General features: G+C 42.9%; 1 protein-coding gene across 2 annotated transcripts; it reads left to right on the top strand.

Moving 5' to 3' along the window:
* The first annotated feature begins 925 nt into the window (after positions 1-925).
* PLIN2 (perilipin 2) lies at positions 926-23,368 on the top strand. 2 transcript variants are annotated; one of them, XM_066616812.1, is made up of 9 exons: positions 926-1,137; positions 4,055-4,116; positions 4,206-4,401; positions 7,167-7,249; positions 8,291-8,576; positions 9,927-10,111; positions 12,265-12,399; positions 14,404-14,694; positions 21,285-23,368. In XM_066616812.1, the coding sequence occupies exons 2-9, from the start codon at positions 4,072-4,074 to the stop codon at positions 21,417-21,419; spliced, it is 1,356 nt and encodes a 451-aa protein (XP_066472909.1). In that variant the 5' UTR covers positions 926-1,137; positions 4,055-4,071; the 3' UTR covers positions 21,420-23,368. The 2 variants fall into 2 exon arrangements, with proteins under 2 accessions (XP_066472909.1, XP_066472908.1); XM_066616811.1 differs by having other exon boundaries at positions 4,051-4,116.
* The last annotated feature ends 3,902 nt before the right edge of the window (positions 23,369-27,270 follow it).

Below are 27,270 nucleotides of genomic sequence, written 5' to 3'. Positions count from 1 at the left end.
TTCCAGTGCTGATGCAGCTGTGCCAACAGGGTGTGTGCAACATCCTGTGGTGGTGCCGGGCAGTCACAAAGGCCTCCTCAAGGTAAGCGAACATTTGTTCCCTTACCTCGAGGCTTCATTGTGGCTGCACTGGTGCTGGAAAGTTGGATAGGGTTGGGCCCTGTGGCTGCATTTGTGGACACTATGGGTCCAATCCTAACAAATTTTTCAGGGCCGGTGCTGCTGTGCCAGTGGGGCGTGTGCTGCAGCCTGTGGTGGGGAGGCAGTCACAGAGGCCTCCTCAAGGTAAGGGAAAGTTTGTTCACTTACCTTGGTGCTGCATTGTGGCTGCACCACTGCTGGAAGGTTGGATAGGATTGAGCCCTATACCACCTATATCACCTACCTAGTATACTTTTAAAGAGATTATCATTTATAAGTATAATGTATATTTTGAATGCAAACTCCGCTTTCTGCGCGTCTGACTCCCAAACACCCAAAACCGGGGGGGGGGGGATAATCAAAACCCTTTTCTCCCACCAACAGAGTAAATGTTCACAGCTGTTTTAGGGAAACATCTTTGTTTCCTCTCCAACTTTCCAGCTCCAGTGCAGCCCAGTGGTAAAGCCATAGCTGAAGAAGGCCCCAGTGTCTGCCCCTCTACCACAGGATGCAGCGTACACTGCACAAGCACTGGAAAGTTGGGCCCTTCGAGCCCAATCCTCTGCAAGTCCACTCAGATGCAAGTCTCACTGTGGTCAGCGGGGCTTGCTCCCAGGTAAGTGTGGCTAGGGTGGGCGCGCTGGTGCTGAGCCAGGAGCCCTTGCACACCGCGCGCTCTCCACCGCCTCCGAAGCCAGTGGAGACTCTGCACCGCACCGCGAACCCGATCAGCTGATCTGGCCGAGCTGTGACCGAGTCGCCGCAGCTCATCATGTGAGGAGGGTGAAGGGCGGCGGTGGAGGCGCCAGCCTGGCCCAGCAGCCTGCCCTGCCTGCCATCTCGCGAGAGGCGGCCGCCCCAGGGTGGCCTCTTCGCATAAATTGCCGGGGAGGAAGGGGCGCAGCTGCAGTGTGCTTTTGCGCGCGCGCCTGGCTTGCGGGAGCTGGGGGGGCGCTGGGCACTGCGACGGGCGGAGCCCCTCCCGGCTTTCCAGGGGTGAGTAGCCTTGCCTTTGTCGCCTCCCGGGCTGCCCCAATAGTGGCATCCGGATCTTTGGGGGAGAGGGTGCTCTGGAGGAGCCGAGCCCAGGGGGAGCCCTCGCCGCTATGGAGCTGTCACTGTGCCTTGCTTCTTCCCATCGCTTCTGGGGCGGGTGGGCTGGCTGGCTGGCTGGCTGGCTGGCTGGCTACCTCCGCTGTCACTTCTTGCACGTTGTCTCCGATGCCCTGCCAGGATCGGGTGGGGGAGCCTTTGCTCCCCAGCCGCAAAGCAAAGCCTTCTCCTGCCCAATGGACTTGAGGTTCTGCTTAGCGTACCAGCCCTTTCTGTGTGTCTCTCCCCCCCCCCCCAATATACAACAGATGCTGGAGTGGGGAACAATTTCTCTAGGCTTCTCTGCTTTATAGTGGCAGCCTTCTCATTAAACCACTTCTTGAGGCGTGCCAAGAAAGGGTCTCTGTGATGGGATATTATCATGATTATCATCATTGTGCTGCTTCATCACAGCCTATGCTGGGCTGTTAAGAGTCTGCAATTCAGGATCAAGCCAAGATCCTGGGAATCGCAGAGCTATCTGCATACAGTCCTTGCTGTTCTAAGCCATGTTGTCTTTTTTTAATATTACAGGTAGGTTACCCCTTATCCAGACATCTGAAATCCGGACTATTCTGAAATCCAGACATTTTGTCTTTTTTTTAAAAAAGCTGTCTTTAGTGTGAACCTTAGAAGGTCTTGTGCTTATTATTGTTATTGTTATTGTTGTTGTTATTAGCAGCAGCAGCAGCAGCAGCAGCATTTATATACCGCTGTGCACAAAGGGGTTTACAGAAAAAATCAAATAACAAATGGTTCCCACAAGGACTCACCATCTATTAAAATGGAGAAACTCCAGAACAATATATTATTTATTTATTGCGCACCCCCCCCCCAACTGTCTGCCCTTGGGGTGCTTAGAGGTTCTTTAAAGATGACACAGCAGCCTGGGCTGCTTTGCAGTTGCAGTTCTTGCTTTTCTGTTGCTGGACCGTGTTGAAGCGGGAACATTAAAGTGGAGGTTGTTTATACTGTACCCTATATGTTAGATGGCCATTGCACAAGAATGAGTGGCTGGAGGGCAAAGAAGGAACAGGAGGTTGTTCTGAGGAGAGCTCTACAGTAGGTATCTTGCATGGTTGCTAGGTGTGGGGATGAAGAGTACAGCTGAATGGCAGAGCCCTTGCTGTCATGCAGTTGGTCTGGTTCAGTTGCTGGCATCTTCTGGTAGGACTAAGAAGAACCGCTGTCTGAAATCTTACCTGCCATTGTTGACAACTCTGAGCTAGATCAACTCAATGGTTTGATTTGGTATAAGGCAGCTCCCTGTGTTCCTGTGATGGCAGTGCTTTCATTGGGGGTGGGGGAGTTGTGTTAAAAGCAATTTTGACCCTGCTTCTTGGAACCTAAACTATTTTTATTCTTTCTTTTTTCTCACAGTTAAAAGTTGGTGTGTGTTTTAGGGTTCAGGTTTTTCTTGCGAATCTTAGCAGTGCCCAGACTTTTCTTGAAAGTGTGTGAAAGGCAATGCTTGCTGATGTAGTACAGGGCTGTTTGTCAAAGAGGTTTCTTTGTGTCTTTGATATGAAACAAAAAGTTGCTGTTAGCCTAAAAATGCCCCTTGATTTCAGGCCTGTCTTTTTCCATGCTATCTGTTTTTGGAAACTATTGTGTGTTTTTGGAAACTATTGTGTGTTAATAATTATCTTAAACTTGCCTGGTTACTTTGTGACCGGTACTCTGTTCCATAAAGTGTAAAAGATACTTGTTCTTTCTGGTATTACTTTGAGACCTAAAAATTAAAAACCTGCTTGTTCTATTTGCTGATCACAAATCAGTCGTGGAAACGTCCCTTCCATTTTTGTCATATGGAACACAGTTGACTAATGAAACAGAATGGGTAGATATCCTGCCAGACACTGATCAAACTTAAGAGAACTATGACAACTTGCTGGGATTTAATCTCTTGTCTCTGTTCTCCCTCACCCTGAAATGCTGGTTGTAACTTTGTACGCTGTGGTCAGGATGTAGGTTGTTCTGTTCTGCAAAATAAAAAAGGAACTGAAACAGAAACAATTTGGGTTCTATTCTTGCAATAGAGAAGCACTGCTGTACTTAAGACTAGAGGAATATTCCAGAGCAACACTCGCAAGATCACGTCATTGCTCACAGTTAACACAGAGATGGTCCTTTTGTTTACAGAAGGATACTGCCACACCTGCAATGATTGCAAGAATTGCCTCTGCCACATCCTTGCTAAATGATCAATAAGAGGACAAAAACATTTCTTAAATATACTGTGTTGCTGGGATATGAGACAGCTTGGCACTGCCAAACTTCTACAGAAGTTTGTGGAATGTGCATAAATAATTGAAGCCAATTCATGAGGCTTTCTTGTTTGTCCAATGCAGTCATTCTGGCAACCAGGCCATTCTTGTTGTCTGCCTGACTACATTTGTGTTTAATTGCATTTTGCAAACTACTAGAGTCTATCAGTTACCTTAAAACCTAACTGTTAAAATTTAGTTTCAAATTTAACATTTCTGCATTTTGTTGTGGTAAACACAAGGTAAATTTCAGGTGCAAAAAAGGCAAAGTATTCTTGAAAATGAATACATGAAAATAACCTTCAACTGCAGTTCTTATCGAATGAACTGGTGAATGTTGTGCCAAAGCGGAAGACGTGAAATGAGTGGGTGATTCAGAAGTGTCTGGAAAAGATCACTCTTCAAAGAATAGAGTATTGGAACTAGACATTCAAACTGATTTTTGTAAAAGAGCAAGCTTATGGGAATCCTACTTGAATCTTAATCATCACATTGTCAGAAGGCTTAGGTTTTTTACTTTTCAACGAAACTTAATATTTTTTTCTTTCAGACAGACGCTGAAGACGAGAACATGGCAGACCAAAACATGATAGACATGTCAACTGATGCACAACAGGTATATCTCAGTAAGCAGAATAAAGTACCGGTATATCTTTTATCCTGAGAAGGATGTAAATTAACTATCCCTGTCTTCTATATATGCAGAATATAGTTTCCAGGGTGGCCAGTCTTCCCTTGGTGAGTTCCACCTATGATATGGTCTCCTATGCTTATGTCAACACAAAAGAGAACCATCCATACCTGAAATCTGTATGTGAGATAGCAGAGAAAGGAGTGAAGACCATCACTGCAGTGGCCATGACCAGTGCTTTGCCTATTATCCAAAGGCTAGAGCCACAAAGTAAGGCACAGCTCTTTTTTTGTCTTCCTAATGTTTATTTAATATCTTTTGCTCATAACCTTGCTTATGTGTTATTTATTTGCCTGTTCATTTTCAAAGTGCAGATGGCCTTCTTGCATCAATGAAATGCAAAGAATGTACTGAGCCCAACTTCTAGGTCAACATTCCAGTCCTAGAGGCCTGCATTTAGACCAGGCTTGTAAATACGAGCTACTTGCCTTGTTGTTGGTGTCACCTAGTTTTCGCAGATTTTCAGGCTGCTGGTATAGCACAATGTTATGTAGGTGTGTTTGTGTGTGATAGAGAGAGGGTGAGTGCAGACACAAAAGTAAAGATCAGATGTGAACTAGTAACTCTCATGAACTTATTTCAAGACTGTACCAGGCAATACTTGTACACTCTGTTCTACCTTGGCACTTTATGGGAACTGTATTTGTATCTGTGAGGCCTCCCTGTGGGGGGAGGGGAGGGCCTGCCCGGCCTTTCTAAGGGGGACCCCCTTGTGAAGGCCTCAGAACAGTTCACCAGAAGAAGGGGGGGTTGTGTCACCCGGTTCCCCCTCCTTGGGTTAGCAGCATTTGCTAGTCAGGAGCAGGGGCTGCTAGTAGCAGATCCTCCTGCCTGCTCTTCTGTCACCCAACTGCCTTGTCATCCCTGGCCTCCAGGTTTATGTAGGGCAGACCCCTCCCCTTTGGCCCCTCCCCTTCCCTCACAGGGATGGTACAAAAAGGGCCTCCCTGGGACTGTCCTCCCCTGGGATTACCACAACTCCTCCCCTTCCTCTCTCTGTTTCCCTCCCACCTCCTCTCACCTGGAGCTGCCAGGGTTGTTCCTGAGAGGGATGGGAAGGCTGCTGCCTCTGTTCTGGTCTCTACCTTTGGGGGGTGGGCTGGCCCTGCCCACCAGGATCCTGTAGCTCTGCAGGCAACTTGGGGAGGTCCAGCTGTGGGCTCCTGGTGTCACAGCCAGGTGCCCTGCCCGGCAAGGCAGGCCCCAGCTGGTTGGGCGAGGGAGTGCTCCCCTTCCCACCCAAGGCGGGGGAGGGACGGCTGCCTAGCAGCCAAATGGCCTACATCCTGTCTCCCCCCTCCCTCCTCCAAGGCGGGGGGCGAAGCAGGGGGCTTGGCACACAGGGTTCCTCTGCTGTGCCTTGCCGCCCACAGGAGTGCCCAGGCAGCCTATGGGGAGGTGGCCCCATGTTCCACTGGCTTCCTCCCTGATCCTCTGGCCCAGAAGTCTCCTCCCTGGGTAAGTTGGGGACTTGTGGAAGGAGGGGAACCCCGACAGTATCAAAAGCAAATTGTCTCTTTACCAGTATGATGTGACATTAGCTGAGCTTGTCCTGACACTGTCTTGAAGTCAACCATTTGGAAGTTCCTTTGCAGTTGCTACCTAGACTTCAATGTGCATTTAAAACATTTGTATCCTTCTAAATACTGTAGTATTCATGACTGTGAACAAGTAACTAAAATAAAAATAATTTCACGAATAGAAATCTTAATGACAAGTAAAACTAGTGAAAACAATACCTTCATTCCCCAAAGGTGTGCCCGATAAAGCAGGTCTGATTTGGTGATAGAATGATAAAAAGGAGCACAGATGACCTTTGGGAGACCATTCCAAAGGCTTGGCACTACTACTGAAAAGATCCTGGTTGTTTCCAACTAATTCCTAGTGGTGAGGTGGTGCCTTGAGCAGGGTGACTGATGTGGATAAAGACTGTCCTTCAGATGGACTGTCCTTCAGATACTTGTTCCAAGCTGCTTGTTGCAAAGTTGCAGCATCAGAATGGCAAGTGTTCGTCCCCCTTCTGAGTGCTTAGCAAATTTTTTAGAAGTGTAAGTAAGCCTAGAAAGGTTGCTCAGGACAGTGAACCCATTATACATTCAGATCATTGCTCGTTCCCTTGCCTGCTCCCTTTCATCAGACTGACATTTATAAATGCTCTTTGCAGCAGCTGTGTCACTACTAGCAATCAACAAGGACATGAGGGCTAACTGTTGTCACATGTCAGATTTTTTCTTCCTTGTGGAGAGAATATTTTTCCCAAAATGGTTTGGCTTAGTGGAAATACAGATGCATTAAGGAACTGTGATTGGGCCTAACTGAGGGCCCAATCCTATCCAACTTTCCAGCAATGCAGCCCCAAAGAAAGGAAGCAAACATTCCCTTACCCAGAAGAGGCCTCTGTGATTGCGCCCCCCCCCCACAGTGTGCAGTGCATGCCCCATTGACATATCTGCACCAGCGCTAATAAGTTGGATAGGATTTGGCCCTCAGACAGTGAAGGACTGTTATAATGCATAAAATAAGACTATAAAGATGTTGGGTGTGAATTCAAATAAGCATTGCCTCCCAGGATTAAACTTCTAATGACTTCTGTCTAATGAACTTTGATTTGTAAGATCCTTAATGAGTAAAAAGCCTCTTGCTCAAGTTTGTTCTATCCTAACCCTTAACCCAGTTTCAAACTATATCTAGTGTTCCCCTTTCACTTACTTTCTGAATGCCTCTCATTACTTGGCAGTTTGTTTTATAATTCCTTGCCTGAGTGTCTGTGTGGGGGAAACCTATTCTTATAATCGGGCAGAGAGCCACAAAATGTTGATCCTTTTTAAAAGGGTTCTTTTCAAGAGATTAGTGAGATGATGTAATAGATGTTGTTGTTCTAAATATACTGTTACAAAATACTTGCTTTTCCTATGAATCAGCTTCTGATATTAACATTGCAAGTTCTTGCTTAATTGCTTTAAAAATATTTCCAGTTGCAGTTGCCAACAGCTATGCTTGTATTGGACTGGACAAAGTTGAAGAGAGGTTGCCTATACTTTATCAGCCAACTGAAAAGGTAAGTTTAGATGCACTTCTACCTGTGTCTTCACTTGGGCCTTCTCAACTATATAAGAGTTGGGAAATCTAACTAGGTAGGTTGAAAAAAAACAAAATTTCTTTAGTGCCACTAAGGAGTGCAGTAGGCCTGAGGCCTTGAATGCTACACCAGGAGTTGAGAAATCATGTCTTGTGCTTCACATGCATACCCTACATCCTTTGCTTCATGCATATAGTATGGGAGAAAGGGAGAATGCATGTTTTGTTCCTTTCTATGAAGGAAAAGCTTCAGGGTATTTATAGGAATTGTTTACTGCATGTACACGTGAATGACTTTTCAGAGTAGGAGAAACCCCAGTGTCTTCTGAGAACTGGGTGTCTCCAGGAGGGTTTGCTGATTCTGTGCACAAGTCTTCTTACAATAAATTGTTCTCTTACAATTTAATAAGTATCTTAACATGCTTAACAGTACCATAGAGGCCTCTGTGTATAAACTCTGCCTGACAGCAAGATATCTAAAAAGACATGGTCCCAACAGAACTGTGAAGAAAACTGGAATACCTATACAGTGGTGCCTCGCAAGACGAAATTAATTTGTTCCGCGAGTCGTTTCGTATTGCGAAATTTTCGTCTTGCGAGGCATCACTGCAAACTGCAAATAAACAAAAAAAAAGCAAAAAAATTTGTCTTGCGAAGCACGGCCATAGAAAAATTCGTCTTGCAAGTCACCAAAAAAATAGCAAAACGCTTTTGTCTTGCGAGTTTTTCATTGCGCGAGGCATTCGTCTTGCAAGGCAGCACTATACTAGGAATCAGGGTGGTTTGTTACGGTCAGACTTATCATTAGGGTGTGGTAACAAAGTGTACATATTTTTGTTAAGGCATGCTTTTTGAAGAGTGTATGAGTAAATGTTGCAGATTGCAGTGGTGGCTCTTAGCTAACTTTTTCATATTGACCAGACAATACAAATTAAGCCAATTTAGTCTAAGAACTTCAACATCCTACCCCTTCTTAACCTTTTCTTTGGATATCAATAAAACATCCTACTTTTTCTTCTAGGTGGTTGCTAATGCAGTAGATGCGGTTGTTGGTGCAAAGGACGCTGTAACAACCACTGTGACTGGTGCCAAGAATAGTGTTGCACATACCATTAATGGAGTTGTGGGCAAGACTAAAGGAGCTGTGCAGGACAGCGTGGAGCTGACCAAGTTTGTTGTTAATGGCAGCATTAACACTGTTCTGAGAAGTCGGGTAGTTCGTCTGGTGACCAGTGGTGTAGATACTGCGCTCAGTAGATCGGAAACTCTTGTAGACCAGTACCTTCCACTTACAGAGGAAGAACTAGGTAAGTTAGAAGGTCAGTCTGTAGGTTATTTCTGCTGTAATTGCTTCTTAAGACTTCCTTGTTTCAATTCCTGTCTGTGAAATATGTTGATTATTATCCAGTACTATGTTGCAATAAGGAAAACATGCTTTGTGAATAGGATGGTGCCTTTTGGTGATCAGTTTCCATCTGAGATTGGCTTATGACTATAAATTTCCTTTTATAAGGTTGACCAAGGTTATCTCTAGGCCGACATTATATATACCAACTTGTAGTATCATTCCATGGTCTGAGATATTCATTCCTGGGAGTTTTTTGGCCCGGAGATGCTGGGGATTGAACCTGGGAATGTGCCATGTGGATAGCTTGCTACAATTCATGGAATGGCAGCCATTTGGCAGGAGCCAATGCAATGGCATGGAGCCAATGGCAGCCTCCATGGCAGGAGGTCTGGTCTAGAGGGTAGAGCCTCCGTTAGCCTGAAGATAACATCAGAAGCTCGTCAGTTCGAGGACACCGGCAGCTCCCTGAACAGCTGAGAAAGGCGAGACCTTGAAGCAGCTGACAAGCCCAGCTGAGTGATTCCACCTGCTCTTGGTGTGAGCAAGAAGCGTCTTGGCTGCCCTTCATGTGAGAGATGGAGCTGCTTGTCAGCCTGCATGAGAGAACTGGAGACCAGAAGTGAGATCAAACCAGGAAGATTCATTCTGAAATGTTGTTGGTTCTTGAAAGAGAGAACCTCTATGATTGTAAAAATCCCCTTGAGGGATTTAGAAACGCCTGCCTATGTAAACCGCCTTGAATAAAGTCAGAGGAGTAATCCGATGACCAGAAAGGCGGTATATAAATACAGAGTTATTATTATTATTATTATTATTATTATTATTATCAAAGCTGCCTAAGGCAGGGGTGTCAAATTTGTTTCATTCTGAGGGCCAAACAACATTCATGATGCCTGCTGAGGGCCGGAAGTGATGTCATTAGGCAGGAAGTGATGTCATTAAACAGGTCACAAACAAAACGAAGTACTTTTTCTCACTTAGGAACTCATTAGCTACAAATGACAGAAAATACACAAATCCTGATCATATTTCAAGATATAGGAGAGCCTAATTTTCATGTGGGCTGCCCTTATAGCAGTAACTCCTCAGCACTGCTCTGCAGTTGAGAGCCTAAGGGCCGGATAAAAAGCTTCCACAGGCCACATCTGCCCCCTGGGTCTTATGTTTGACACCCTTGGCCTAAGGGAAGATGCTTTTGTCTCTCATGGTAATAAACTTGGAGCAGACAAACAAGATAGGAAGTGTTGGCTTCCTTTGGGATTGCAAATTGTATGGTTCTAATTATTCAGGTTATTTGTTTTTACTGCAGAAAAAGAAGCCACAAAAGTGGAAGGATTTGAAGTTGGAGTTCAGAAGTCAAGTTACTATGTTAGACTAGGATCTTTGTCTTCAAAGGTTCGATCACGTGCCTACCAACAGGCCTTAATCAAGGTTAGAGAGGCTAAGCTCAAAAGCCAAGAAACTATTTCTCAACTAAATTACACTGTAAATCTGGTAAGTGTTACTTGGTAAATTGGTCAACTGTATATAATTTCAGCTTTTCGTAAAATTTTAGTTGGTTCTCAGCACATGTTGGAGCCTACCATTCCACCCCACTTTCTCCCACCCATGAGTTTTCCAGTGTGGGAGCACAATCCTATCCTGCGCTGGAACAGGGAAGCCAAGAGACTTGCGCTGTATCCAGCACAGGACTGTGGCCAGAAGTGGCTTAGCCAGAGGCAAGGGGAAACTTTCCCCTTACCCCTGGGTAAGGTTTGCTAGCCCCAACGTGTCTCCTCAGACTTGTACCACCTCTGGAGTTAGCACAAGTCCAAGGAGAGCAGAGTGGCTTGAAGCCGCTCCGTTCTCCCGGGGAATGGGGGTTGGGATCCAGCATAACTGCTGGATCCCAGCCCCGCCTCTGGCTCCCTACCCGCCTGCCCCCAGGGCCACCCACCTCCTGCCCTCCCCCTGCTCAGGAACACCTCCCTCCCTTCTCCTCCCCCCCTCCCCCACGCCTACCTTTCGTCAAGGAGCTGGGGGGAAGCTGGCGTGGAGGCTTATGTGAGCCTCCACAGGCTGGCACTTTTTGGAACGCCAGCCCGGCTTCCCCTTGAGGAGGCGCAAACGTGCTTTATGGCATGTTTGCGACCCTCCCATGCTGGCCCAAGGGACTTAGGCCGGCATAGGGCGCAGTTAGGATTGTGCCCTCATTTAGTTACAGCTCCTGAAAATGCATGAAATAACCTTGTAACATCTGAAAAGTACTCATCTATTAGCTAACTAAACCAGTCCATACATCTTAAATGGGAAAGCCTGGCAATGAGCTGTACATAAAAGCAATTTCTCCTTTTTCAAACAAGACTTTAAAGCTTCTTCCTCAAAGATAAACATATAACAATTCAGAACTTCTTTCACTTCTCATCAGTTCTCAGTTCTGCACAAGGCAAGCCAAAAAAGCTAATGCTGACTTTTGCTATTATTAAACCTCAATTTAGATATGTGTAACCAGGAAGCAGCCCCCTGTTCTGTAAAACAAACAAGTGTCTTCTGGTCAAAACTTGAAGTTCACTGCTATGTGTGCAGTGGCCTTTCTTTAAAACAATTTGCTAGAGACCTTGATGCAAATCTTGGACTCTGAGTTGGTATTTGCGGCCCTGAGAGCAATTCCTGCCACCTTCAGACAACCAGATGAGTGGTTGTCTTCAAGTCTGTAGTAATTAAGAACAATCTTCATATTTTGTTTTAAGGACACATGTAATAGTACCTATCTACTGCACTAGAGTATGTGTGTGCCGCAACTACACACGTACCATTGTGCTGCTTAAAACTTGGGATGGCTTACTACTTTAATACTGGCTTGTGATGGAGGATAGGACACTTGTAGCAGCTACTTGATTCTAGGGTGTGTTCTAAAGAAGCTGTCAAGTAGGTTTTAGTTCTATTTATGTGTTTTAATGCAAACTGTTTCGATTTAACCATGAGGGTGAAATTTTTCTTAGATACCCCCATTGAATAAACCTGAGCTCTATGAATGGTTTGGACAGCAAACTTGATCTGGGGTAGCTTTTTTCTTTGAACTAAGTATTATCTTCTATTTGTGCTTGAAGGCCCTTATGGCTGCCCTCCTACCCAAGTGATAGCAGCCCAGCAGCTAATTCTTCCCAGCTAGACAAATCTGGTTCCTGTATCTATCCATTGCCTACTGTATCCATGTGTGCTGCCCTGTTTATTTCGGTGGGGATCTACTTGTAGTACAGAATAGAACACTTGTTTCATCCTGTGCTAGAACTTGTAGCAGCAGGTTGATTATATTGAAGTAAAAGTTAAATTGGTGAGCAGTTAGCTTGTGTTCCTGCAAAACATCTGCATGAATATAAGTACAGTATTGCCATGTACTTCGGCACTCATGAAACCTGTCCCTGAGCACTAGTATTTGGGATATACATTTGGGAGCGGTAAGGGTGGGAAACAAGATGCACACTTGCAATATTCCTCCTGTTTTTTCTCCCTGTTTTGTCACTCTCCTGTGACAGCTTTAAGGAGAAGTTAAAGGTGGTTTGATACTGCTGAGCAATAGATTTCTTAGTTGTAGGAGCGCTTCTGAAAATTAAAGAGCTTTGCAATACTTATTGCAAATGTAAATATGTGTTTTTTGTGTGTTGCAGATTGACTATGCCAGAAGGAATATGAATAGTGCCAACCTAAAGCTCCAAGATGCCCAGCAGAAGCTGTATAATTCTTGGGTAGAATGGAGGAAAAACACAGGCCAAAATGATGAGGATGACTCCCGCAGTGCTGAGGTAGGTGTCCGCAGCATACATTCCCTGCCAAGGAGACATGCATATTACAGAAAAGCCCCAGTATGCCCATAAAAGTTGATTTGATTTGAAAAGCCCTAGTAACTGTTGCTTCTTGCATTAGTGTATCTGCATTCCTTTCCTGGTGCTGATGGAAGTACCTGCACTAACCACTGAGAAATTAGTTAATAGAGAAACCCTTTTGGTCTAGTTGGCCTAGGTGTTGAACCAGAATGGGTATGCTAAAGCATATGATGAATATTTCCCAACAGTTGGTCATGCAATACTTGTGTTAAACCAGTGATTCTCACACTCTCAGCACATGGACCCACTTTTTAGAATGAGAACTTGTGAGGACGTACCGGAAGTGATGTCATGACCAGAAGTGACATCATCAAGCAGGAAAAAATTTTTAACAATCTTAGGCTGTAATCCTACCCTCACTTACCCAGGAGTAAGTCCCATTGACTATCATTGTTAAAAGCATATACATAGTAGCCTGTTCAAAGTAAAGAGCTGTAACATTTCCCCAAATGCAGTCACATACCATGGCAGTATCAAGTCTAATATATTAAAAATGAAATATTGAAATGAATGGGGACCCACCAGAAATTGACCCACCCACTAGGTGGGTCCTGACCCACCATTTGAGAAACGCTGTGTTAAACCTCTACAAATATCACCGTGAATAAACTACTGTCCTTGCCAGTTGTTTCTTCCAGATCCCACCTTGCATTGATTTGGTTGAGAAAATGAAATAACTGTTGTTGAAGGAATTTGACCTGGCCCATAGACCCAAGATCTCCAATGTTGTTTAAAAAGATTGCCCACCAATCACATTTTCAGCTGCTGTAGCAGTCTAGAGCTGTACATACTGAAAGTTCTCGATCAAGATTAAGAGCATTAACCTCTTGACCCACATAGTTACAGCACTGATAAGGCTGCTGTGCAGAACTGAGCTATAGGCTTAAGCTACCCCTTGTTACAGTTGGGCATTAACTGCTTGTCTTGATCAGTCCCAGTGGAAGGCAAGCTGTATAGAAAAGGCAAAAAGATGTGAACTAGAAAGGCAATACTTTCCTCCTAGTATAGTAATGCTTTCTACAACAATCTTTAAAAGTACTTTCTCATAGGTGTAAATTTTATAGTATTGTAAAAAAAGTGGTTTTAACATCTAAAGTGCTGTTGCAAAGTGTGTGCCAAAAAGTACAACTGTCTATGCTGTGTGTTCAGAAAATGGAAGTGGCATATTCTGTGTACTGTGCACAAATCTGCATTAGAACAGTGTTGTAATTACTCCTATAGCACTGTTTCACACTACGCTCTGTTTTTCCAGGAACACATCCACATTATAAGTGGTACTATTGTACATTTTTTGGCTGGGGGGGGGGGGAGGTATCCTACCACTACCTAAAATGGAAAGGCAGACAGAAGGGTGAAATTCTTCAGCAAGTAAAATGACTGAAAAACAGCTTGACATAGCTGTGTGGATGGACAGGCAGGAGAAGAATTAGGACTGAAGTTTGAATTAGCTTGGTAATAGCCAAGGTGTTTCAGTTCTGACTGTCCTTCTTTTTATGTGGGAATCATTAGTCAATATATGTCTAAGTTGAAGGAGGAGTGAGAATTCAGGCAGGTTGTGCAGCAGCATTCTGAGGGTTCAATCCTATCCAAATTTCCAGTGCTGATACAGCTGTGCCAATGGGGTGTGTGCTGCAGCCTGCAGTGGGGGGAAGGGGTCAGTCATGGAGGCCTCCTCAAGGTAAGGGAATGTTTTTTTCTCTTACCTCAGGGCTGAATTGTAGCTGCATTAGTCCTGGAAAGTTGGATAGGATTGGGCCCTTAACATGGTTGGATATACCTCATCTTGCACATTGTAATTAACATTGACAGGCTGTGAAAGCTCTGGTCTTGCCTAGTGGGTAGTGGGGAATTCTAACAGAATGAGAACATGAAAATTTTGAATATCTTACCAAGGTCTGTCATTTTCTTTTTGGTTGTTTCTAGCAAATTGAATCACGCACACTAGCAATTGCTCGGAATCTGAGTCAGCAGCTTCAAACCACCTGCCTCACCCTGGTGTCAAGTATACAGGGCTTGCCGCAGAATGTTCAAGACCAAGTTCACCATGTTGGGGCAATGGCAGGAGATGTCTACAGAAGCTTCCACTCAGCATCTTCCTTCCGCGAAGTGTCTGACAACTTGATTACCACCAGTAAAGGGCAGCTGAAGAAAATGAAGGAGTCGTTGGATGATGTGATGGATTATCTTGTAAACAACACGCCACTCAACTGGCTGGTAGGTCCCTTTTACCCGCAACTGGCTGGCACTCAGAATGCTGAGCACAAAGGTGAAGGGGAGAAAAAGACCAGCCAGGAGGACAAACAGCCTGAACAAAATACAAAATAAATTGCAGCATGGCAAATGTATCCTTTGTAGCTTAAAGTGGTTTAGCTATTGTAGCTGCAATGTAACCTGTTGGGGAAAGGATATGATAGGAGAGCTTATTCTGACTTCTGCCTTACTTCCACTGGTGGTGGTCTCTGAAGCTTCCACTCACAAACAGTTTTTGTAAATTGGGACGCTTCCACTGACTTGAGTTGAGTTTTGGTTGGAAGCACTGAAAGATTCGAAGGCTTCTAAACAACAGATTACATTGGAGAAAATGCCTTGTTTAGCTATCTAGTTATGAAGCCCTGTCTTATCTGTCAAAGTGGCCTATAAAAAGAACCTAATTCCTATTCTGAACTCTTGAGCAAAACAGTGTATTCTTGACAGCATAATGGGAAACTCTTATCCAGTTTGCTTTTTAAAAAAAAAAACACCTGCATGTTAATGTTCCTTAGATCTCCCTTTAAACCAAATTATTCTAGCACCAGGTGCCTTGATGAATTTACCATGAGGTAAATTACCTCTTTGAATGAGGCATATGACTAATACCTGCCAGAATTTCTCATAGGCTTTCTCAATGGTTCACATTGTACTTTATTTTCAAATTTAATACTTTTTGTATTACTCAATCACTTAATTTAAACTACAACTATTGTGCACTAAATACAAGATTCATGCTGTTTGTACATGGGTGTTTTAGTCTGTCTGTCTATAGTGCCTTACCTTGTAATGTCACATGTATGCTTTAGTAATAAATGCTTCAGCAGCCAAAGTCTGTCTCATTTGAATGGTGTAAATATTTTTGATACTAAACAAATATTGTGACTCAATGACTATTGAACTGGGTCTTTGTTTTAAAACTGGTTTAAAATTGCTGCTCTACTAATCAGCATCTAACATTTCATGTAAATAGATGGGCTAGATGTTGCTGCTGCATTTGTTTCCTGCCTGGGGCTTTTCATCCAGCTGTCTAAGTACTTGCTTCTCTTCCAGCATTTATCACTCCAGCTTCTGCTTTTAGCTTGCACCTTGAAGCTCTTGCTCAGGGGTTCCTCAGTGGGAGTGCTGTGGCTTGGCAGTGGGTTGCCTTTGTACAAAAAAGATCATGGCACCATGTCTCTTGTGGTACTGATACATATTATGCAGTCTTGATGGTCCATCGGGTTTTACAAGCATTTCATGTCTTCAGACATCCAAGAACCCTTATCTAGTTCAGTGACTGCTTTGGGGGTGTCTGTGCTTTCTGCTCTGCAGATATGCAGCTTACATTGGATTTTTAGAAATACTGTACCTACTCTTTGAAACTGGTAGCCAGCTGTCTATTGCACTAAAGATATCAAGATAAAAGCATCCAAGCCAACTATTGAAAGTTTTGCTCATGAAGCCATTCACTGACTAATATGCCATAAGGCTTAAGAAGCAATGTTACAGTTTGTAAGTCACATGTGGACATCTGAATCACCAAGAACTACTTGTAATATCCTTGGTGTATAAAAGCTATGTCCTTTGGAAAACTAACTCTGTGTATATATAGCACCGTTCATCTTCTGGCTGCCCTTGGTATGCCACCATTGGCTGGTACTGTCCGGTTCTAGTGTTCAGGGAATAACATGAACATTTGAGTAGTAAACTCTCAAAAAGCATTTTGATATCCACTTCTACAGTTGCCAGAGCTTTTAGCAGGGAACTGAGATAATCTCTCTGGACTTCAACCAGCTGTATGATCAAATAAGTCCTATCATTCCTGATCAGGAATAAATTTCAGGATTATATAAGGAAATGTGTGCATTTCCTTGCTCTGATTCTACTATTTAGTCTGAATCTACTCTTTATTCTGAACTTGCCTCTCTATCCACTGTTGATGGTGTTTTATAAGCATTGACCAACTGTTGGTCAACAACCTACAGGTACTCTTGAATTCTTACATCTTGATTAAAACTCAGGTTTTTCCCCAGTCTAAAAGCATTCCTAGCTCCAATGCAGCTGTCAGTCAAACACCAAAATTAGGAGAAAGCTGGCAGGGGGAGTTCATGGTTAAAAGGGGAGGCAAGGAACACACCCTGCTCATTTCACCAAGTTTATTTGTATTGTTAAATTGGGTATAAATGGATATTCTAGAGCATCTGCACAGATCCATCTGCACAGTGAGCTAAATGTTTTGGTTCTGCCTCAGCGTTACACAAAGTCCCCCTCATTCAGGGGGGCAGGGACGCTCTGGGCAGTTGTCTGCCTGGATGTCCTGTTGCACTGCCGTCTGGGACACCAGGCAGACAATGCAACTGCCCAGAGAGTCCCTGTCCCCTTATTGAGGGGGACTTTGCACAGCACCCGGGTGAAATGCTCGGATGCAGTTCGGTCAGGGATTGCATTCTAGGCACATGGTGGCCGAAAGTTCGAGTGCTGCTGTTCTAGAGTACAATATAATTACTGTCTAAAAGCTTTAGGATTGCTCTACCCATGCAGCTGGCTGAAGTGATAGTTTGAGATGGGAGAACGGACTCTACCACTTCCAAGTCCTGGTTGAATTCACAATTTTGAAGTCTTCCCTATGTGGAAACGTTAACAAACCAGGGTACTGCACAGAATAAACTGAGTTAGAACCTACAAATAATTGCAGGAGCCACTTTTATATATGAAGCATTCAAAAGTGGTACTCTCACCTGTAGTCTGAAAAGTACAGTCTATTCCACTGTATGTGGAAATGAGGCCTCAGTGGAAGTAGAATAAGACAAGACACTGTGCTCTTCATAATGCAACAAGATACTGTTTGTAGTGCAAGGTTTTAATCTCAAGCTTCTAACTTAAATGTAGTCAAATGCATGTTGTTGGCCTCAATTAAATATACAGCATGGCAGAAGACCAGCTTTTACTTTCTTGATTAAATACATATTGGCTTTGCTTGTGTAAACTGGGATACAGGAATTGTTTCCTATAAAAGTTCACAAGTTTTAGATTAAAATTGTTCAGGTTGCTATATTAAGCAAAATGATTTAGGCCTATATTTAGATTGTACAAGCCATGCTAACTATCTGAGTACTAATAACTTTCCTTGCAGAAGCAAATATCTGTTGTAGAGCTACACTTGAAGTTCCCTCCCTGCAAGCCCCTAGTCAATTGATATAAGAAATGTTTGGAATATGTTCTAAAGTACATTGTTCCTTTTGGAAATAGTGCCGTCTTGGTGTAATCTTAGGAATTAAATGCCATAACACTGATTTAAGAGTAAATGATGTTGCGTATAACCCAGGTGTAACTTGGCCAAATGATAGACCTGTACTGATGTGTGTTTTTATGTGTTGTAGGAGAAAAATACAAAAGTAATCAATGTAATACATGCCAAACACTGCTTTGTCAGTAGCACTAACTGCATGAACAGGGAAACATGTCCATATTCCTTTGGTGATAGTGATGTGAGATTTGAATTAAAAAAACAAACAAACTAGAGTTCATATAAACACCCTGACTTTCTTCAAGTGCAGCAAAAAATGAATTCATGAAATAGTTTTTCCACTCCTTGCACTCCTTTACACACAATACTTCAAAAATAGAAGCACTCAGGCCTCTCTTGTAAACATTTTTCACTTCAAGCTTACATATGCTGCAAAGCCATTGACTTTTAAGCAATGGGCGTATCAAGTCCTAAATGTACTTTTTCAGCTTGAAAGTTCTAGTTGCTGCTTTAGTGTTTGGGATCGGGGACCTGTCTGAAGAGAATCTCACTAAAGAACATGTAACTTGTGCACAGATCCAGCTGTGTGTCTGGTCATTATGGGATAGTCTGATGCATTAGAAAGAGTAATGTTAAGTAGAATTTGAAACTGAGGGTATTAGCCATTACATGAAATAAGCTCCCTTTCTTCTGAAACTTGAGTGGGTTTCTGATGTATAAACAGCTGGAGCAAAGAGAAATGGGGATAAACTTTTTACATATAAATGTGCACATAAGCTCTTAATATTAATATAAACTTTTAAAATACATTATATTAATATTAATACAATATTCAAGTCTCTTGTACACCAAAATAATTCCCAGGAAAGTTCATACCTTTTGTTGTAATAGCTTGAGGTGTTTGTTTCCGGTAAGATAGGATTGCAAGCTGAGTCTTACTGAACATAATGAGCTTATTTCTGAGTAAAAAAAAAACCACAATTTTCAAACTTCATAATAATGACTTCATTACTTGGTTCTTCTACTGAATAAGTTTTTTGGTGGATTCACCTGCAACTGGGAGATTTTTCAATATTTACTTCTTTTCCCCTCTTTTAAACACAACTTGTATCAGAAGTTTGTATGCATGTCTGCTTAGAGGTAAGCCCTGTCAATTCAATGGGATGTCTAGGAAAGTGTGCATAGGCTTGCAATCTTAAATGACTCCATTATGAGTTGGAAGGGTTATAATGTAGCAGTTTATATTTCTCTTCAATTTCCAGAATATTTAAATCATAACATGCATACCTGTATAAACACTAGTCTTACATAAACAATGTATAGGTTGTCCTTGTTCCAGAACCCCTAGTGAATAAAAAAAGATCTGCGGTTAAAATAAACAGTGGAAAAATGAATTTAAAGACCCACTTCCAGGTTTCTTGCCCTTCCATTGCTCCTAATGGAATAAGGTCTTGCCTCAACATCCACAGGAGTTTGAGTCTGGGACTCCCTGTGTTAAATAAAAAGTTAAAAAAAACTGTGTACCTTTACAATTGTGGTTTAAAAACAGCTTTCCTTACTATTGTAGAGAGGAAGTCAGCAATTAGAAATGCAAAGGACCCCTTGCATTTGCCAGGTTCAGCTGAAGAATGGAATGATTGCTTACATGACTGTCTTTCTACAACAGTAAGAAAAGCATCCCTTTAAACTAAAGGGATGCATTTTTCCCTTTCTCCAGAGACCAGCACATTCCTTCTCATTTACAGTGGCCATTTGTGTTGAGTCAAATCTGTATATAAAAATCTGTGTATAACAAGGTTGGACCTGTACTGTAGAATTGTTTTTAGTATTGTTTCTATTCGTATTCAAGACAAAATGGCTACAGAATATGTTGAAACTGGGTCATAGTGAAGAAGGCAGTGAGACCTGGAAGCAGGTTGGTTAGAAATCTAACTATGCAGCTCATTTTTGGGAAACTATAATTTTATTCATAAACAGTGTTAGGTGAAATGAAGAGACTTCAGCTGCAGAGTTAGCCTGCCACACAGCACAGCTTATGTAGTTACCACCAGTTTGGAATTGTTTTTGATCAACAACACAAATGTAGTTGCATCCCCAGGATTTGCTGAGAAGATGCTAGAAACCTACATAATGTCTCTGAGGCAGCAATCCTATACACTTCCCTGGGATTAGCCCACATTGAACACAATGAGACGCAAGTGCTGTAAGTCTTGCATATAGGAACACCACAATCTATGGAGGAGACCCCTTGGTCAGGTTACCTCTACCTCAGAAGAACAGTTCTTCCCCAGCTCCTTGTTGCCTGTTTCCCAATTAATATTGCTAGTAGTGCTTTGCCGTGTTTTAGTTGTCTCCAGTTATTGCAACTAGGTACCACCCAGTGATAATCCCTTATGTCCTGCACCTAGAAATTTGAATTACTTACTCATTTTTGTTTAGGGTTGATGCTTAAAAATTGAATTGAAGGTTAAGGCTGGCACAGATATTGAATTGTAGAGAATCATATGAGAGGCAGCAAAAGGACAACATTTTGAGAGTAAAACTTGATGTGACAGCAGTAGAACCATTTGTTTAAATCAGGGCTGTGGAGTCAGAAGCAATTTTGGGTTTTGTGTACTGACTCCACAGCCCTGGTTTAAATCTGTGTTTTCTCTAATCATGTATGATTAGACCAGCAGAAAGGTTAACCAAGAGCAGGATGTGGGGTAGAGGGAGATCCTTCCTGTTACCCCACAGTTTTGTTCCCCATTATTTCTTGACAAGCTGCTTTTCTCCAAGTTGGGATCACCTGATAATCAGAGCTCAATTGATGAAACTGCGATAAGGGAAGCATTGGGCACAGAAGGGCCTTGGGTGCCCTCCAGGGAGAAAGGCGGAGTATAAATAAATTAAATAAAGTTTAGTTATTCTCTTACCCAGGCCTCCCTTTTGCAATAAAAATTACACCCTACCTCACAACATAGATAACTGGGGCTGACCTAGCTTTAACAAATAGTAAATAAGCTACCACTATATTTAGTTCGTTCCTTACAATATTGAAATAAGACAACTTGGGAAAATTAGAGGATTGATGGGGCTGTTTTATTTCTTACTGTGAAGCCTACAGCACAGACAGTAAGACTTTTTCATAACTTTAGTACTTTGTTCTGTTTGTGTGTGGGGGTGGGTGGGTGGGAATTGTCCTATATTTGCGTAAATCAGCAGTTCAAATGGAAAATAATTGCTGGTTTGTTCCTGGTATCCTCTCAGTTTGGATCATAGCTTCACAACCTTCTGGGAAATGTTTCAAATGTTGCCTTCATATTTATTTGAGTTTCTTCCTCTGCAGGTTCCGGATTTCAGTATCTCGGACTTGTCTTCAGAATCTGATGAGATACCAGACATCTTGGCTTTGGATGAGGAAGGCCTGCAAGACTTATCACGCCCAAATGGCCCAGTCACCATAGGACGAAGAGCTGAATAAACACCAAGCACAGACGTGCACAAAAAAACTGTTGTTTTGATTCAATATGTATTATTGCACGTTTTGCTAACTTCTCTTCCTGCTTTTTTGGAATGGAATTACTTAGCACTTGGGGAATACAGGGTTGTTTTTATTTTTATTTTTGTTTCATTTAGATGCATTAAAATTCTGATTTTTTAAATTACTGTTATGGAGCGCACATTAACACAGCATAGCTTAACATTTTAGCATGGTTGGCAGAACTTTTTGCCCAGTTTAAAATCTTTTTCAGGTTGCATCACACTTGGTTCATGAGCAGGTGCTGCAACAACATACCTGGCATATCTTATACATATGTGCCACTTTATATAAAAGCCTATCTCCAAGGCTGGCTAGAGTTTCCTTCAATTCTTCTCAAAATGTACTGCTGCGTGTATGCTATTACTTGCTGGGAGGGCAGAAACACACACAAAGATCTTATGATTCTTGTCTCTTTCTGTTTTATTGTGAGATATCTGTGTGACCCGACGTTGTGCTACAACCAATTTTTTGTTGGGGTCCAAAGCAATGGAAGACTTTGTGGGCACAAGCCTAACCAGGTCTGCTCAGAAGTACTATTTTGTTCAATCGGGCTTACTCTCAGGAAAGTGTGGTTAGGATTGCAGCCTGTGTCTCTTTCACTGGACTTTTTCCTTTGATATTCTACTATCCAACAAGGCACATGCCATGTTCTCATTGAGCAAGTACTCTTGTACCACTTTTGACTGCAGGCTGGGGCATTCATATTGAATGCTCCTCTAGACAAAAGAATTCCTTGCACATGGAATAAGCATTTTAGGGGCAAGCTAGACTAGAACATTCCTCCCTGACATGTAATTCTCTACAGGAAGGGTAATTTTTCCATATAGAAGAATACAGTATTCAATCAAGTGAGCCCTCAGTTGCACCTGGTAGTGGTACAGCCCTGTCACAGGTTTACCATCTCAACAGCTAAGCCTAACGAAGTCTGAACTTGGAATACATCAAATGATGTGAAGATACAACTGCAGATTTAAGAAATATAAGTGGGGATCAAAAAGGAGAGTGTCAGCACAAGCGTATGCATGTCTACTCAGAAGTGAGTCTCACTGAGTTCAATGAGGCCTACTCCCAGGAAAGTGTATATAGGATTGTAGCCTGAGAAACAAACAAACAAAAAAGACAGTGGATGCAGTGACAAGCAAGTGAGATATGGAAAAGAAGAAAACATGAATATAGGAAGAAAGCTTTCTTGATTCAAACTAGAAGTTTCAGCCAAAGTTTTAAGCAGGTACCAGGAAGGCAGAATCAGACTTATTTGGAAGCACATTCCCTTTGAAAGGCTATGCTTTTTTTTGTTCCGTTGTTCCCTTTAATGAATTTGCCAGTTTGTTTTTATTTATTGTGAGGACATGAGGGTATCCTATGGTGCTAATTTTGTAGATTAGGTTCACACACACACCAGGACTAAAGAGATAACACAGGCCAACACACATTTTACTTCCTTAAATGTTACACCAATTCCTCGGTATATTTGGGGTGCCGATTCCAAAAATGGCATCAATTTTGCCTGATCACATCTAGTTTTGGAGACACGGTGTAGCCTCTTTAGTGAATGGTTCAAGCAACTTCCTCATGAGGAAGCCTATACCATGGCTTCCTCATGAGGAAGCTGCTTGAACCATTCACTAATGAGGCTATACTATACCTCCAAAACTAGATGTGATAGGGCAAAACAGATGCCATTTTTGGAATCAGCACCTCAAATTCATATCAAACCACCATAAAATTTGGGAAAAATTTTTCTGACCCTAAATTTTGGAGGCCTGTGTAATTAGACTGTCTCTGTAAAATGAGAAAGACAACCCGAGTCTAATGTAATAATCAGTTAATAGGAAAGTTTCAAGAACTAGTCACTGAAATGCCTTGAAAATAAAGTTTGAACTATATAATCTGCTGTTTTGCTTCTCTTTTTTGCTGCTGCTTGTAATATAACCCTAAAATTCTGGGAAATTCCTGATTATCTGAGGTAGCAGAAACTGGAACTTGAGGGGGGAACTGGTTTTTCTTTTAAATATACAAAGTTTATAGAGCAGTAAACCTATTCTTTTATTGAACTGAAGGACTACTACCAATTGTGTCCAAGATGACGTTCTTCCTTTGATGACTTTTTGCTTCAGAGCAAAGTCTAGGGGCAATTGTTTTCACAGTGTCTGGAAAGTGCAGTCGTGAAATGTGTAAATATGTATTCATTCATCTCTGTAAAGAAAAAAATGTAAAGGTTTGGAAACTGTTTATACACCCCCTTTTTCTGGGAAAAAGATGTAGTATCACATATCCCAGCATACACAACACAAGATTAGAAAGTGATGGATAATCAGACAAGAACAAACAGTTTCTTCTTGACTATTGAAAAATTATGGGAAAGTAACAAATAAGTGTGAGGCTATCTCTGCAAGGCTGAGCCAAGTTTCTGCTGGCAAGAAGGTTTTATGGTCTGAAGCTCTTCCTCCAAAACAGAAGGCAAAACTATTATGAATTTTTACGCCTTTTATTATGGCTCTATTATGGAATTCTGCTTGAACTGAGATCTACACCCTCCAAGGCCATTTCCCAGTGGGATTTAAAAACCTTTTTGTTTCATGTGGCTTTTTCAATATACAGGTCCAACCTTGTTAACTGATTTTTTATACACGGATTTGACTCAACACGAATGGCCACTGCAAATGAGAAGGAATGTGCTGATCCCAGGAGAAGGGGAAAAATGCATCCCTTTAAAATCACAGTTAACAAAACTGCTTTTTACTGTTGTAGAGAGACAGTCATGCAGTTATCTGCAGATTTTTCTATCTCAACATAATGAGATGTATCCTTTAAATTAAAGGAAAAAGTCCTTTAACAATAGCCTTATCAATGTGAGAGAGGGCAGCTGGCTGACAATTGATCAATCATTCTCTCTCCAGGCACAAGGCAAACCCTCTCTCAGCACATGAAGGAAGGCTAAATGGCAGTGATTATCACCTCAATTCTTTCCCCCTCACTGTGGCTCCTGGTGAAGGGAGGGATTGCTGCCTCCTAGTGAAGCCTAAGCACTTGGAGAGAGACTGATTGCCTCTGTGTGCATTTCAAAAGGTCAGCAAGGCTTTTTTGAAATCACCTGTGCAAAGGGCTTTGTTTTTTTAAATTGATTTGCTTTAGTGCATTTTTTGCCATCAAGGTTTGCTAATAATGAGACTCAACCTGTATTTATTTATTTATTTATTTATTTATTTATTTATTCCATTTATATTCCGCCTTTCTTCCCGAAGGGCACCCAAGGCGGCTAACAATCAGGTTAAAAATACAAAACAACAGATAAACATTAATAATACAAAACAGTTAAAAACAATTAAAACAAAATCAAATACATGGATAAAATACATAACACGCAGTAAAAGACAAATTTATAAAAACAGCCCTTATGGTGCCTCGAAGGCTTTCCTGAATAAAATAGTCTTCAGGCCCCACCGGAACGCTAATAATGAGGAAGCTGTTCTCAATTCAAAGGGGAGGGAATTCCATAGTGTAGGTGCCACCACTGAAAAGGCCCTGTTTCTGGTCACTATTCCCTTCACCACTCTCAATAACGGCAGAACCAACAGGGCCCCTTCTGATGACCTAAGAGAACGGACCAGATTATACGGAAGAAGGCGGTCTCTCAAATACGCTGGTCCCAAGCTATTTAGGGCTTTAAAGATCATAACCAGCACCTTGAATTCAGCCCGGAAGCGAATGGGCAGCCAGTGCAGCCGCCGGAGTAGCGGTGTGACAGAGTCAAACCGCCGACCACCAGCAACTACACGAGCTGCCGCATTCTGCACTAGCTGTAGCTTCCGGACCGTCTTCAGGGGCAGCCCCACGTACAGCGCGTTACAATAATCTAATCGTGATGTCACTATGGCATGGACCACCGTGGCCAGATCCGCCTGAGACAGGTATGGCCGCAGCTGGCGCACCAGCTGAAGCTGGGCAAAGGCACCCCTGGCCACAGCTGACACCTGGACATCCAGGAGGAGCTGCAAGTCCAGGAGAACCCCCAAGCTGTGAACCTGCTCTTTCAGGGGGAGTGCTACCCCATTCGGTGCAGGGCAATATTCCAGCACCCGCATCGTGGATTTCTGCACCAGGAGAACCTCTGTCTTGTCTGGATTTAATCTCAGCTTGTTCGCCCTCATCCAGATCCCAATTGCCTCCAGGCAACGCTCCAGGACAGAGACAGCCACCCTGGAGTCAGGTGGAAAGGAGAGATTGAGCTGAGTGTCATCAGCATACTGATGGCACCCAACGCCAAATCCCCGGATGACCTCTCCCAGTGGTTTCATGTAGATGTTAAACAACATGGGGGACAATATAGAACCCTGTGGCACCCCACACCTCAAGGGCCAGGGTGCCAAACAGGAGTCCCCCAGTACCACCATCTGGGACCTGTCGGCCAAGAAGGACCGGAACCACTGCAAAACAGTGGCCCCGATCCCCACCTCGGCCAACCGTCCCAGAAGGACACCGTGGTCAATGGTGTCAATCTGTAGTATGAATGTGTTTTTTTCTGGGGGGATATTTATGCTGCTATTTTGATTGTTGCTGTTTTAACTGTTCCTATGGCTTTTTTATTTTTTTGTATTTTTATACTATGCTTCTTCCAAGGAGCTCAGGGTAATGTACATGGTTCCTCCCCTCTATTTGTCCTTATAACGACCCTGTGAGGCAGGTGAGGCTGAGAAACAGTGACTGGCCCAAGGTCACCCAGGAAGCTTCATGACTGAGTGGGGATTTGAACTTGGATCTTCCAGGTCTACATCCAATATCAGAACCACTATACTATCTCCAGTGAGCTTCATAGCTTAACAGGGATTTGCACCCAGGTTTCACCAGACCAAATGTGAAACTCAGCTATATCACACCTGCTGTACTGAGTAGTGGGTGGGTAACTGCCAGTGTGGTGAGCCTTGGAACAACCAAATGGTGATCAAAGAAGCACCAGGTTCAGCTGACAGAACCTGAGAATGAGGGATGGTTTTAGTGGGAGGCAGATACAACAGGGACTAGATGGGGAAATTAAAAATTAATTATATTAATTAATTAAATTAAAAATATATAGTATGAAATACAGTTAGGTGGGAAAATGAGAACTTGTAGGTATTGTTGGGCCCCACTTTCTCCGTTCTTGATAGACCTCTAAACAGCATTCATCCAGGCCAGGGGTGCCCAAACCCTGGCCCAGGGGCCAGTTGTGGCCCTCGGAGACCCCCAGTCTGGCTGGTAGGAAGCCCCCAGTCTCCAAAGAGCCTCTGGCCCTCTGGAGACTTGCTGAAGCCTGTGTTGGTTAACTCTCAGTATGAGGGTGCTGTTCAACCTCTTGCAGGAGCTGTGTGCTGACAGCTCTCTCCATTGCTTGCTGTTTCACTGTGAAGCAGCAGCAGCAGCAGCAAAGGAAAGGTCAGCCTTGCTTTGTGCAAGGCCTGTTATAGACCTTGGACTACTGCGAGATCTTCATTCATTCATATAAGTTCCATCTCTAATATATTTATTTATGTAAATTTATTCAAATTTTAAATGTAAATTAATTATTTTTCCCAGCCCTGACACAGTGTCAGAGAGATGATGTGGCCCTCCTGCCTAAAAATTTGGACACCCCTAATCCAGGATGAAAATGAAGCTGCATTCATTCATAGGAGGAGATGATTTGAGTGCCATCTGGTGTCCATGCGCACCGCTCCAACTCACTCATATCTTTCAGCTGAATCAATGTGTGAGCCACAAAAAGGAACAGCTGGTACTTTCCTAGAGGCCAAAATAAGGGCTGATTCACAAATCT

The sequence above is a fragment of the Tiliqua scincoides genome, chromosome 2 (assembly GCF_035046505.1).
Source record: "Tiliqua scincoides isolate rTilSci1 chromosome 2, rTilSci1.hap2, whole genome shotgun sequence".
Classification (NCBI taxonomy): Eukaryota; Metazoa; Chordata; class Lepidosauria; order Squamata; family Scincidae; genus Tiliqua; species Tiliqua scincoides.
Note: the sequence above shows the minus strand (reverse complement) of the source record. Positions and strands in the feature narration are given on the sequence as shown.

Coding starts and splice junctions, on each gene's coding strand:
- PLIN2 (XM_066616812.1), top strand. CDS start 4,072: ATGGCAGACCAAAACATGATAGACATGTCAACTGATGCACAACAG. Junction 4,402..7,166: donor CCAAAGGCTAGAGCCACAAA/GTAAGGCACAGC, acceptor AAATATTTCCAG/TTGCAGTTGCCAACAGCTAT. Junction 14,695..21,284: donor ACACGCCACTCAACTGGCTG/GTAGGTCCCTTT, acceptor CTTCCTCTGCAG/GTTCCGGATTTCAGTATCTC.